General features: G+C 32.1%; 1 protein-coding gene and 1 long non-coding RNA gene across 5 annotated transcripts in view; one reads left to right on the top strand and one right to left on the bottom strand.

The window, feature by feature from the left end:
* LOC143236419 (BOS complex subunit ncln) overlaps nt 1-1,035 on the bottom strand; it is a 49,233-nt gene extending 48,198 nt beyond the window's left edge. For 2 of the 4 annotated variants that reach the window (XR_013019552.1, XM_076474681.1), the window contains exon 1: nt 736-1,034. Coding sequence is in view for 3 of the 4 variants with exons in the window: in XM_076474681.1 (XP_076330796.1) it covers nt 736-910 (175 nt within the window). In the remaining variant the exon portion in view is untranslated. Of the gene's footprint in view, nt 1-735 lie in introns of all 4 variants that reach the window. The other 2 variants (XM_076474682.1, XM_076474683.1) reach the window with 1 other exon arrangement.
* A 6,967-nt stretch (nt 1,036-8,002) lies between these two features.
* LOC143238751 (uncharacterized) lies at nt 8,003-12,465 on the top strand. The gene is made up of 3 exons (XR_013020740.1): nt 8,003-8,139; nt 9,104-9,251; nt 10,332-12,465. It is a non-coding gene; the product is annotated as an uncharacterized LOC143238751 (long non-coding RNA).
* The last annotated feature ends 395 nt before the right edge of the window (nt 12,466-12,860 follow it).

The raw sequence follows: 12,860 nt of genomic DNA, 5'->3' as shown, positions 1-12,860 counted from the left end.
TGAGAACAAAACAACAGTGACACAACATAACCCTGCTTGTTGTCTGTACTATCATAATTTCATAACCAACAAGTGAACACAAAGGAGAATGTTATAATACATCACCATACTATACCTGCCCCATCCAGTGCTGGTAAAAATTTTACCTAATACCATAATTCATCAGGCTGGTTAGAATACAATTTGTATTACAAAGCATATTACTATTAGTAGTGGTCTAGATTTTATCCATCTGTATATACATAAATTTTCATTGAAAATTGTTATTGGTGTATATCACAATATGAACAAATTCAGCAATTGAATTGCAATTATTATCAATTTTATTTAAATAGTTTACAATATAACTCAAATCTGTATGATAATAAAAATGTTTTGTTACCATTTACTAATTATAGTAATAATATTACTATATTATTGCTATTAGTAAATAAATCTTTAAGTTTCTTTCTACCTTGAATATTCCAAGTAAATTCTACTTTTAATCTCTTTAATATTATCATTAACCTGTAGGCTACAGATGTTAAAAAATTTTCTCAACCCAAACGGGCCGATTTTACATATATATTTTTTCTACAAGTGGGTTTTCTCGACATCACTGATTATTAGATGTTATTATATATTTGGTCTACATAATTCTGCAGTGCAAGACTACTTCGCATGTTTCTCAGCGTAAAACACTGTAGAACTCACCACAAACGAGGTTAAAATACTAATATTAGTGCTATGCCTTACCATGAGGTGTACCATGCAGGTCGAAGTGCTGCATGCGATACACTGTAAACTCATGTGCTCCTAGAACCGGCGTCATTGGTGAGATTAAAATGAATAATGGTATAAATACAATGGTATAGAAGGGAACGGTGCCCTTTATTATTTCGAAGAATCCGTCTGTTTCTCCAAAAAACATATTGAAATTGAATTATAGAATCTTGGTGCTAACGAATATAAATTTCCTCCACTTTTTTCTGTTTTTTAACGATAAATGGCCTAATATTACCACCAGTAAAAGTTACCACCGCGCCATCTATCTAATGTTTAGATTATAGGCATAACCTATATAATATAGAGATGTGATTATTATATGGAATTTGTTTAGAGTTAACCATATAGCTACACAGTAGGCTGGCTGCACTCTGCCCACCATGAGTATCTAAACCACATTTCTAGCGCAGATATACCGTTGTGCCACTGGGACGCAAACTTGGTATTGTTGATTTTATAAGTTATTGTTTTTAGCGCAAGGCTACTTAATTAGGTACCTGCGCTCTGTAAGCAGTGGGTTATCGAAATTTGAATCTTAATTTTGGATTATTTGTTTGTTTGTTTTTTGAATTTCGCACAAAGCTACTCGAGAGCTATTTGCGCTAGCCGTCCCTAATTTAGGAGTGCAATTTTGAAAGTCCATAAACTTAACACTGAACGACCGGCAAACAATATCAAAATTAATGTGATGACCATAAGTAAAGAAAAAATAATAGTTTTGCATTCTTTCCTTTCCTATTTCTATTTTTAAGCATTAAAACAAACCTTTTTAAATTACTCTATCTCGATAACGACACTCATTTACAAAATTTCATGTTTTTTCAGTCTTAATTCTCAAACTGAGAGTGAAGTATAAATCTTCCAGGCTAAAATGCTGCTGATATATTTAACTACAATACTTAGAGTGATTGCTAAAAATTCTAAATAACAATGACAATTTGTAAGTTTATAATAAATATTTCATTTAAATTCTCTATTTTATTCAGCCTTAAATAAAACATCCAGAAAGAGTATATTTTAATCACTCATCTCAATCGTGAACTGTATATCGTATTTTATGTTACTTAAAACTTTCTTAAATTTTTCTTCTTTAAGAGTGTCATTCCAAATTAGAAAGCAATCAATCAAATGTCTTTTTCATTATTCTACCCACCTCTCCCATTAGTACAGCGGTAAGTCTACGGATTTACAACGCTAAAAATCAGGGTTTTGATTCCCCTCGGTGGGCTCATCAGACAGCCCGATGTGGCTTTGCTATAAGAAAACACATTTTCGCCTTTTTAGTCGTGGGGGCGTCATAATGTTACGGTCAATCCCACTATTCGTTGGTAAAAGAGTAACTCAAGAGTTGACGGTAGGTGGTAATGACTAGGTGTCTTCCCTCTAGTCTCACTCTGCTAAAATAGGGACAGCTAGCGCAGATAGCCCTCTTGTAGCTTTGCGCGAAATTCCAAAACAAAACAATCCTTTCATTATTCTTACAAATAAATGACATAGTCTAAACTTATATAACAAACTATTAAAAAATCAATTTTCACAATGACCCATTACTAATATTGTGTAACTTGGAGCAACTTTAGTCTCTACAGATGTCCCACCCTAATAGTTCATGATAAATATCATTTTTCTGAAAAAATAACTTTTCCTATAAATCAAATCCCTGCCTTTAAAGAAATACATTTGATTGAATCTAGACACAATAAAATATTTTTAGTTATCTAACGATATTCTGTTGTTCTTTAACCTATACCCATCAATATTAGGGTACGATGATTCTGCATTAATAATCGTGAAAATGTGATTAGATTCTATTAATTTATTTTAGTAATTCTTCAACATAGTTCTTATCATATCTGATGTAACTATGTAATACTACTATAGATTACTTTAAAATTAAATACAACATATCATTTAGTGGTTCTATAATTCCATCCATTCCACCTACTTTGGTCGTAATAAAATATCTGGCAAATCTTTTATCCAAAGATATTATGCTCGTTCCTTTTTCAGAATACTCCTTATTTTCTCTGCAAATTTAATTCTAATGTAATTATGGAGTTATTTTTCTTTTGTGTATTTTGATGAATCTATATTCAACTGGACTGAGACTATTCACTTCATTTTATGAGGCTATCAGACTATCTAGCTTCATTATTCCTTACTTCACAGGAATGTAAGATTTATCGAGAGTAAGTAACGCTACCACATGATTGGTCATTCTTATTCACGTATGGAAAATGCCATAGCCTCCAGATACAACCTATCTTCTAGTAATGGTCACTGCTGTCTACATTTTCGAACAAGGTGCAGCATTAAACCCTTTCTTCCAGAGACAGAATAGAATTACAAGGAACAAAAGTAGTTAGAACAATATACTCTTAATAATTTTCTTGATTACATCTTATATAAAAACTACAGGTGCACAGTAATATGTGATAAAAGTAGAATTAAATTATATTACTATCAGAAGAGTGATACTTTCTGTAAAATGAGTTTCTCACAGAGCAGTTAGCTAGGTCCACTAACAGGAGATTCAGAAGATACTACTGGACTATGAATTTTAATGATATTTCCTATTTACAATTAGGATTTTCTAGAAGAAAGACTCGAAATCGATAGTTTGACATTGAACAAAAAATACTTGTTAAAAAACACGATTACAATACAAAAACAAAACTAAACTGTGACGAGCGTCTAATGGTGCATTTGAAACTGATAAAAGTGAAATAAAGACTTTATTTCACAAAATATGTTAGATATGCGTGTCCCCCTGTTAGTTAAACTAACTTATTTGTTTCGGTGCGCGTGATAAGCCAGAAATTCAGTGAAATTACAAAAATAATAGTTCATAGTAAGTTGTGATTATTTCTAAATAGAAACGAACCTGGTTAAAAACTTTAAACCTACTTTCACAGCTCACATTTTCTGTTAACAAACCAATCACAAAACTAGATCATTAGAATCTGGAAGCATATTTGTTTAAAGTGATAGTCGTAAAGCAGTCTTTTATATGCAAGGTAATGTAGGATAGAATAAAACTCTTAACTCATGAAGCCTTTGACGAGTCCTGCTGCAGAAGGTAAAAACCTATAGTTTAATTATTATAAATATTTGACCAGATTTACAATGTTCAGAATTAGAACTGGAATAAATAAATATATTTTTATGACATATACATTTTCTGCAGGAAAATGAGATGTGAGATGCAGTGGATTGAGTACGTTAGATGAAAACGATTTTGAATATGCAAATAAACAAGTGACAACCACATTTAAAGTCATAGTGGGACAGAATGTATTAGAATCATTTTGAAATTTCTAAATATTGTTATGCCACCCAAAATGGATTATTTTAATATAATATATCTAACAGATTCCTCTGACACAAAATATTAAAAAATTCAGAGGAAAAGATGTGATCAGATCGGAGATTCAGAAGTTCCAATATGGCAACATCTCTTGAAGTTAATAGCATTGGGAAACAACGTTATATATACAAATTTGTCCTAAGGATCTTTCAAGAAGAGATTTGCATCAATCATTCTAGCTATAGTAAACAAAGTGCAGCTTATTTTAAGAGGTGAGGATCCACGAAACAAGATTCAAAGATAAATGACACCCAAATTCCAAAAGCAACAGTGCCTTACATAATCAAGAATTTTCTCTATTTAGAAGGTAAGCTATTAAAGAATGGGTTACCTAAGATCAGGCTTTTAGTTCTAGTCATATCTCTTGTTCAACCGTCATATCTCAATGGGCATTCATACTATTCCTAACGAAGACATATTGCATTTATATGAGATCAGACAGATGTAAGCTATATTTTCAATTCGTTTTTAAATTTAGATGTTCGCTAGAGAGCGCATGACATTAAAATTAACTTAAGGTAAGTTCGTAAAAATAGAATATCCAGAAAGTCAAGAAACTGGTAATTTTGACTAATATCTATATATTGGTACATTAGCTACAAATATAAGTTTGGAGTTGGTCTGTATGTAGTATTCAATCTGTGAATGCTAGAGAAAATATTGATCGAGTAAAGTTGTTCAGTATGAATTATTGCTTCGTTTAGCTAATAAGCGAGTTAGCATTTGTTATCAATAAAAGAAATGTCTGTTAGACATTATCAGGTCTATAGTAATTTCAAAGTCGACGTTGGAAGGTTTGTTTTTCAACTTAAGCCTACATCTTGCTTTAAAGTGAGCATAGTCTATATCAAATTTTAATAAGGAAATAAACTCTTTCGTCACTTGAACTGGAGTTTGTATTATTTTCACCATATAATAAAAAAAACAAAAAACCTAAATACATGCACGTATGCAGGAAGATTCGGTCTGAATCTCCTGGTTTGTAATGTGAAAAAAAAAAAATGCTTATATAGTTTGGCGCAGCTATTTAATATATTTAATATTTTCTACGTGGTTAACGCTTATTAATCGGAAAGGTACAAGATTTGACCAGGAACGTTTATAGACTTCAAACATTACAAACTTCAGTGGATTAACTTCAGACTTTAGTATTACTACGAGGACATTAGATATCTATCCTTTTTGGTAAAGAGTAAGCTTGTAAGTGGCGTGAGGCCAGCAAAGAAAAGATAGCTAACTAGCTTAAGCGAGGTGTAACTATCAATCCAGAATTAATTTGCTCGTCGTAGACCTGGACCGTCGATAAAATATTCAGCTCTAGACCAGATAAAAGACTCAGTACAGTTTGTAAAACTCTTGGATGTAAACCATTATTTACAATAATTATTGGTAATAACCGTTATTTGTATATTAAAATGTATTTGTGTTAAGAAAGAAAATTTTGTATATCAGTCTTGTCAAATATCATAAATATGATACATATTGACATTTAATTAACTTCTGAATTTAAAATTTCTGGCTACACGAAATTGTAATACATAACATAATAAATTGGAGGCTCGTCCGATATAAATTATAACACGTAACTGACACAATAATTTTGAAACGTTGTCTTCTGTACTTGAATTTCCACAACAGGCAGTCAGTTTCCCAGGAGCATAGTGGTGTATCTCCTTACTTAAACTGCTGATAACGAGGTTATGATACCGGTGGCAGGCAGAGAACAGATAACCCATTGTGTAGCTTTGTGCTTAATAACATATTTTTATTTTGATATGGTTGTTTGAGATATGCAATGTAATTTTCTGAACTTGTTATCAAAATTTGTTCATTACAAAAATCTAAAGAATTAATAAAAATAATTACAAATAAGTAAATTTTAACGTTTAATGATAAACTTTGATTAAAAGTTGGACTATCAGATTTCGTATGAGTTTGCAAAAGGCATCCAACTATTTGAAATAGATTGAAAACCGTAAGAAGTACTATCTGGAGTAGAAACCATATAGCGTCTTTTTCTGTGATGTGGCAAGGCTATATTATAAAACTATCAGTATTTTGTATTTTTGGCGTAACAAAAACGTTTGCAATTTCGAACGCGTTTACTTTTTCTAGCATGTGTTGTCTTTAAAATATAGCTTCTATTTTCATTCAAAATAACTGAACGTATCCACAGACAATAAAAGTATATAACAGCACAGGAATCGGGTTCGCGCCCCGTCGTGCTAAACATGCTCGCCCTCCCAGCCGTGGGGTGTATAATGTGACGGTCAATCCCACTATTTTTAATTGAATAAAGTGTTTGTTAATGGCTGTTTAAAAAAAAAAAATGGATTTCTAGCCGTGCATGCAAACGTTACCTATTTGAACTTAAAATTAGTACAATATAAAGGTAAGTTTAATTTCAGACATGTCACGCTTGTATATTATATATAGCAATTTATATTTCATGTAGTCCCATGGTGAATTAGCGGTAAGTTAACGGACTTACATAAATGAAATTCGAGGTTCGACATGGACAAATCGCAGATAGCCATGTTGTAACTTTGAGCTAATAAAATGAACAGGTGTGTGTGTTTTCTTATATCAAAGCCACATCGGGCTAGCTGCTGAGTCCACTGAGGGGAATTGAACCCTGATTTTAGCATTGTAAATCCATAGACTTACCACTGTACCGCCGAGGGACAAAACGAACCAGTCTGTTTCGTGTAAATTTAAATTTATTTTTCGATATGATGAAACTAATAGATAAAACTATGCACGTTTTTATTTCTTAGTTTTTATGTATTGTGCAATTTCTGTTCGTAAATACCTGTATTTTATTAGTAATTTAGTGTTAACTCTTGCCAGATCGTATGTAACTATGTAAAAATTTTAAAGTTACACTGAGCTAGGAAATAATGAAAATAAGCCCTGCATGGCCAGGTGGTTAAGGCGTTTGACTCGTAATCCTAGGGTCGCGGGTTCGAATCGCTGTCACATCAAACATGCTCGCCCTTTCAGCCGTGAGGGCTTTATAATGTGACGATCAATCCCACTATTAGTTGGTAAAAGAGTAACCCAAGAGTTGGCGGGGGGTGGGTGATGACTAGGTGTCTTCCCTCTAGCCTTACACTGCAAAATTAGGGACAGCTAGCGCAGATAACCCTCATATGACTTTGCGTGAAATTCAAAAATAAACAAATAGTGAAAATAACCCTATAGAGGTCTTGCACGTAACGGCACAAAACTTTGTGTTGCATTCAACGCCTTCATAGTGTGTTTTTCTTGTATCAGAGTAACATTAAGTCATTTGCTGTGTCCATCGAGGGAAATCGAACCCCTGATTTTGGCGTTGTAAATCTATAGACTTACCGCTGTACCAGCAGAGAACGCTTTCATAGTGAATGCCAAACATTACAGTCTCGAAATCAGTAACGATCTGTGTCTGTAACACTGTAAACATCGTTTGTAGGAAAAGATGGGGTTCCGAAACGCTATGGTTATTCAGTTTCTTGCTATGTTTTTCATTATAAGCACTTTCTGGTTGACTTACAGCATCAGATAATTAAATATTTGAAAACAGATTTGCCATTTTTCTCTTAAAATAAATGACGTTTGACGTCCAATGTGGCGGAGTAAATAAACTAGGCCATGTGATTTTTTTTACGTCTGTGCAAGAATCGTTATAAGACCGAAATTGTGAAAGAAAACGCTATTGGATAAACCTAGTTTATAAGTTCTAGATTTTATTGGATTTGTAAAATTAATAAACCTTGGCAACTTAATTGGATACAAATGTTTAACAGTTTTATTATGTGGAATTCATACACACTGATGCAAGAATATAAGTGGGATACCTCATGGCTTAGCTTTAAGATCTTTGCTGTTGATTGATATCAGTAATATAGATGAAAAGAATGGTAAATATATTTAAATGCTCTGATGACATTAAAAAATTTCATGTTGTTAGTTGTGAGGAGGATGCTACTGCTTTACAAAAGGATTTATATCATTTTTTGAGTTGGGTGAGTAAATGTTAGATGGCTTTTAATTATAGTAAATGCAAAATAATGTATGTGGAATATAACAATTTGAATTGTGAGTATAATTTTGCTGAGAATAATCTTAAAAGTGTTATGGGAAAAACGAACCAGTTGTTCTGGGTGATAATTTGTTAAGCCATTCAAACAATATATTATTACTAAGTAGGAGTTTAGGTTTAATTTACTAAACTATTGAATATAAGCCTAAAGAGGTTATAACAGCATTGGTTAGGCCACATCTGGAGTATTGAATTTAATCTTAGATGGACTTTCCACCTCAGAAAGGACATTGATTATGGGAAGGGGTTCAGAGGAAAGCTAAGAGGATGATACCTAGGATGAAAAGGTTATCATAGGAGGAGACATTAAGCCATCTGAACTTGTGTTTTCTTGCTAAACAAAAGAAATCTAGTTGAGGTGTTTAATATTGTTAAGAGAACTGGTAGTGTTGGTGGGTCACCTTTTGTTTTTTTCTTTTTTGATAAAGAGAATGGTAAGACTAGGGGACACAAATATCAATTTTAGCTTGAGGTACAAAGTTCTATTTTCTAACAGGGTGGCTGGCTTTTGATAAAGGTTGCCCTTGTATGTGGCAGATGCAGTTAATTTGTGTTTAATGGGAAGTTTCATAAGTATTTGAATGATAAAGATTAACTGAGTTATTTTTTAAGTTTAATTTAGGGGATAGGACAATTTAAACAGACCAAAAGGTTCCTTTTTGTCCAATAATGCTATATAGAACTCAATATTATATGATTTCAAATAAAGTTATTATTGAATAAATCTCCCATGCCTTTTTATTTGAGGAATATTTTGGGATAAAACAAAAGATTATCTCAAAAAATGTTTTATGTAGATGTAAGATATTTTAAAGTTAATTTTGTAAATACTTTTACAATTTTATCTAGAAATAAACATTTTCTTAAAAAAATTTATTCTTATTCAGGATTAGTTACAAATGGAGCAAGAACATATTTCTTCAACTGCTTTCTTATTTCGTGTCAAACTTTTGGAAGAATTTCCATATCTAACAGCATATATGGAAAAAGGGCATGAAGAAAAAATTACAAAAATTTCTCACAGTGAATTAAATGGTATGTACAATACATTATATTTATATAGTCAAACTATTCCTTTTATCACTTCCATGAACTGGTGTTTTCTTCTTGCAAGTAACAGGTAAATAAGATTAATCTAACAGTAAATCTTTAAACATATCTTTACAAAGGCCAGCCTTGATAGCTTTATTTCAAAATAACATAATCAATCCAGATAATTTAATTCATTCAATACAAGATGAAGTATTGAGAACTTTCAACCTTACACTGTTTCTGAAATGGTGTGTAACCTTTAGCCCTCCTTCTTTTAATGAAAATTCACTGTATTTTTGTCATTAATTTTTAAAGAACAGAAGAATGAGGACAGTGATTAAATGTCCTATGTTGTCCAACCATTCATTAAATGCTTGACCATTTTATTTTTAAGTGAAAACCTTTAAACCTATTTTACCTCTTGAATTGAGCTATATTATTTTTAACTTAGGTTTTATTACAGTACTGTTCAATTAAATGATTCAATTGTAATAAGATCTTAAAACTATCTTAAAGAGTCAAATAAATTAAAACATGTTCTAAATCATACATTTCAGGTCTTTAACTGAAAGGAACTGTAATAAAATCTTAGTCAAAACGAGGTTTAATTAGCTTAACAAGCAATTAGATTAAAATATTTTTTAGTGTTTCTGTTCTTAAAACTTTGCATGTACTGTGCCATTTTCCTTTGTGTAAAGAGTTGAAGAGAGTTTTGTAATGTTTCTCATAAATATGTATAGAATAAAATTATAATATATGCACTATTTTATAGAAATATAGCAGTTAATTATGACATTTTTTTCTTATTTAATAAGAAATATATTATTAGGTATTTTAGATCATAGTAATAGAAATTAATAGTTTTAATTATGAACATCTACTTCCATTGAAACTGTTACTGAAGTCTTCATGTTTTTTTCCTTATGTATAGATTATGAGAAAACTTCTTAAGGAGTTGTTGCTTTGTTCCTACTACTGAATTAATACATCGTTTTATAAGTAACCTGAAAGTTTTTTCACAGACTTAATGTAGAATATATTATAATGCTTTCTCTAACTCTTAACTGTTTCCATTAATGGCAGCGTCATGATGTGGGCTGCCATCGCCTACAATGCCAGAACAGACCTTTTGCACATCTGAGGGAATCTTACGGCTCAACGATACGTTGACGAGATTCTTAGGCCCCATGTGCAACCCATCATGGTGAGCGTCAACTACGTTTTTCAACATGACAACGCCCGTCCTCACACAGCCCGACTCACCACTGTCTTCTTGAGACACCACAACATCAACCTTCTTCCCTGGCCCTCCGGGTCACCAGATTTAAACCCCATCAAACATCTTTGGGATGAGTTGGACCGACGTCTGCGACGGCGACAACCTCAACCGTAGACTCTACCTCAGCTTGCAGCAGCTTTGCAGGCTGAGTGGACAGCCATTCCACAGGATGTGATTTGTCATCTCATCGCTTCCATGGGCAGGAGATTCCAAGCAGTTATTGATGCTCACGGGGGGCATACTCATTATTGACGTTGAGTGACGTTAAACTTCAACTAGTGAGCGTGGACTTCGCTTTGGCAGACTTTGGATGTTCAGCAGTGAATGTGCAAAGTTTCACACATGTCATACAGAACTACCCAGAATAAACTTGTTAACAGTTTGTATCATATTTTGCCTTTTGCATTTCTTTTTTTGAAGAGTATATATGTAATGTTCAAAGCATGATAGTATAAAACAGTGCAAGACTGATAATGGTTTCAGTTACATAATTCTCTGTTGTTCCAATATGGGATTCTTCTCAAGCAAAAGAAACCAAAGTGTTCCAAGAATATTTGCTTTTTAGAAGCATGTTTTGTCTAAAGCTTTTAACATACAAGTTTTCAGTTTGAAATTTACATTCTTTTATAATGTAATCCAAATGACTATAAAGAAGTAAAATGACAAAATAGCTTTATGAATTCATCATCTTCAACTACATTATTTAGTTTTGTATAATGGAAAAATATTTATGGGCATGTTTAATCAAACCTGATGAAATGGTGAAACTCTCTTACTTTTTTCAGACTTATTTTGTTAGTAGTATATATAATATTCATAAAACTCGTGCACTGTGCATAAATTATGGCTTCTTTCTAAATTTAGTTTTTTTTTTGCTTATGTAGGTTCTTTGTTCCAAAATATAATGGTTGCAGCAATTTTGATAGATTCAGTTTCAATTGGTCATCAGTCAGGCAAGTAAACTGTGCATTAGCAAAAGTTAAAAGTTTTTCAAATTAATGGAGCCTTTCTTGTTTCTTTTAAAATGAAAAAAAGATAACTGACTTAGAAAGGGTTTACCTTTGCTTCTAAATGATATTTTCATATACAAAGTACAGCCTCTTATAAAACCAGATTTTGCTATATCATTGTAATATTAGTTTAATTCTCTTATTTGGCTGTTTTTAATCAAAGCAAAAGTGATATTGTTCTACTTTTAATATTTGACAGAAGTCTTGTGCATACAACAGTATTCAACTATGAATCAGTGTGTCACTTTTGCTTTTTCAGGTAAAACTGTCTGCATTTGTGTCACACGGTACTTTCAGCCTGTATGTATGAGGTTAAAAAGTAGTGTTAAGATCTGTTACTAATCATGTCCCAACTAACAGGTAGATCTTCACCAATGTTGAATGAAAGTTGTTTAGATTGGAAGAATAATGAGTGCCACTTCTTTGTAACAACAAGGTTTGTAAATTCATGAAGTACTCATGTATACTGAGAAATAAGAAGAATTAGTCTGTTTGTTAGTGAATGATTACTTTATAAAACTCATTTTAAATTAGTGTTATGTTTACTTTTGTCAAGGTGCTGAAAAAAAATGAGAGAACTGACATAAAAGAAGGCATGTTATACAGTAAAATAGTTGGATTATTGTGGATACCATTAACTGTTGTTTTATTGAAGACACAGCTGACCATATCAGTAAAGTAGACAAACATATCATATCATAAGTTTTCTAAGGACAGTGACATTTTTTTGCATTATAATAAATTAGATATGTAAAAAATTCTGGTTCTGGATATCTTGGATTATAAATTCAATTTTTTGAAGTTGTACCTTGCACAGTCAAGACTGGCCATCTGGCATTCCTGGCAAATGCTAGAGGGGCCAGGGTCCTCAGTAGTTTGTGGGCCTGTCCTCATGAAAAAAAAAGCAAATAAAATCAAATACAAGATACCTTTCTGTGAGTTTTCTATTTATGTAGATATATCAAATATCTGAGAAATCAAAAATGCATATAAAGTAAAATAATTAAAAATAGAGCAATCTGAGTAGCCTTCATTTTCAGTATCTGTAAATAAAGAGAATGCAGCAGGTAATTACGCTAATAGCAACTCCTCCCTAATTCTTTGTTAATTGTGGTTCAGTATGTTAAGTCAAGTTACCACATACAAGTCTTTCAAGCAAAACAAGATGTCAAAACCTTAAGTAGTGAGTTCACTTTTGCAAATTTACAAATATGAATGATAGTTGATGTGTTTGACTGTAGATCTGAGATTACATGCTTTGTATCCCATTGCCACACAAAAAATTGTACTTCATACTTTGGAGCTGCGGATGCATTTTAAGAA

Source organism: Tachypleus tridentatus, chromosome 13 (genome assembly GCF_004210375.1).
Source record: "Tachypleus tridentatus isolate NWPU-2018 chromosome 13, ASM421037v1, whole genome shotgun sequence".
Lineage (NCBI taxonomy): Eukaryota > Metazoa > Arthropoda > Merostomata > Xiphosura > Limulidae > Tachypleus > Tachypleus tridentatus.
This window is presented reverse-complemented; position numbering and strand designations above follow the sequence as displayed.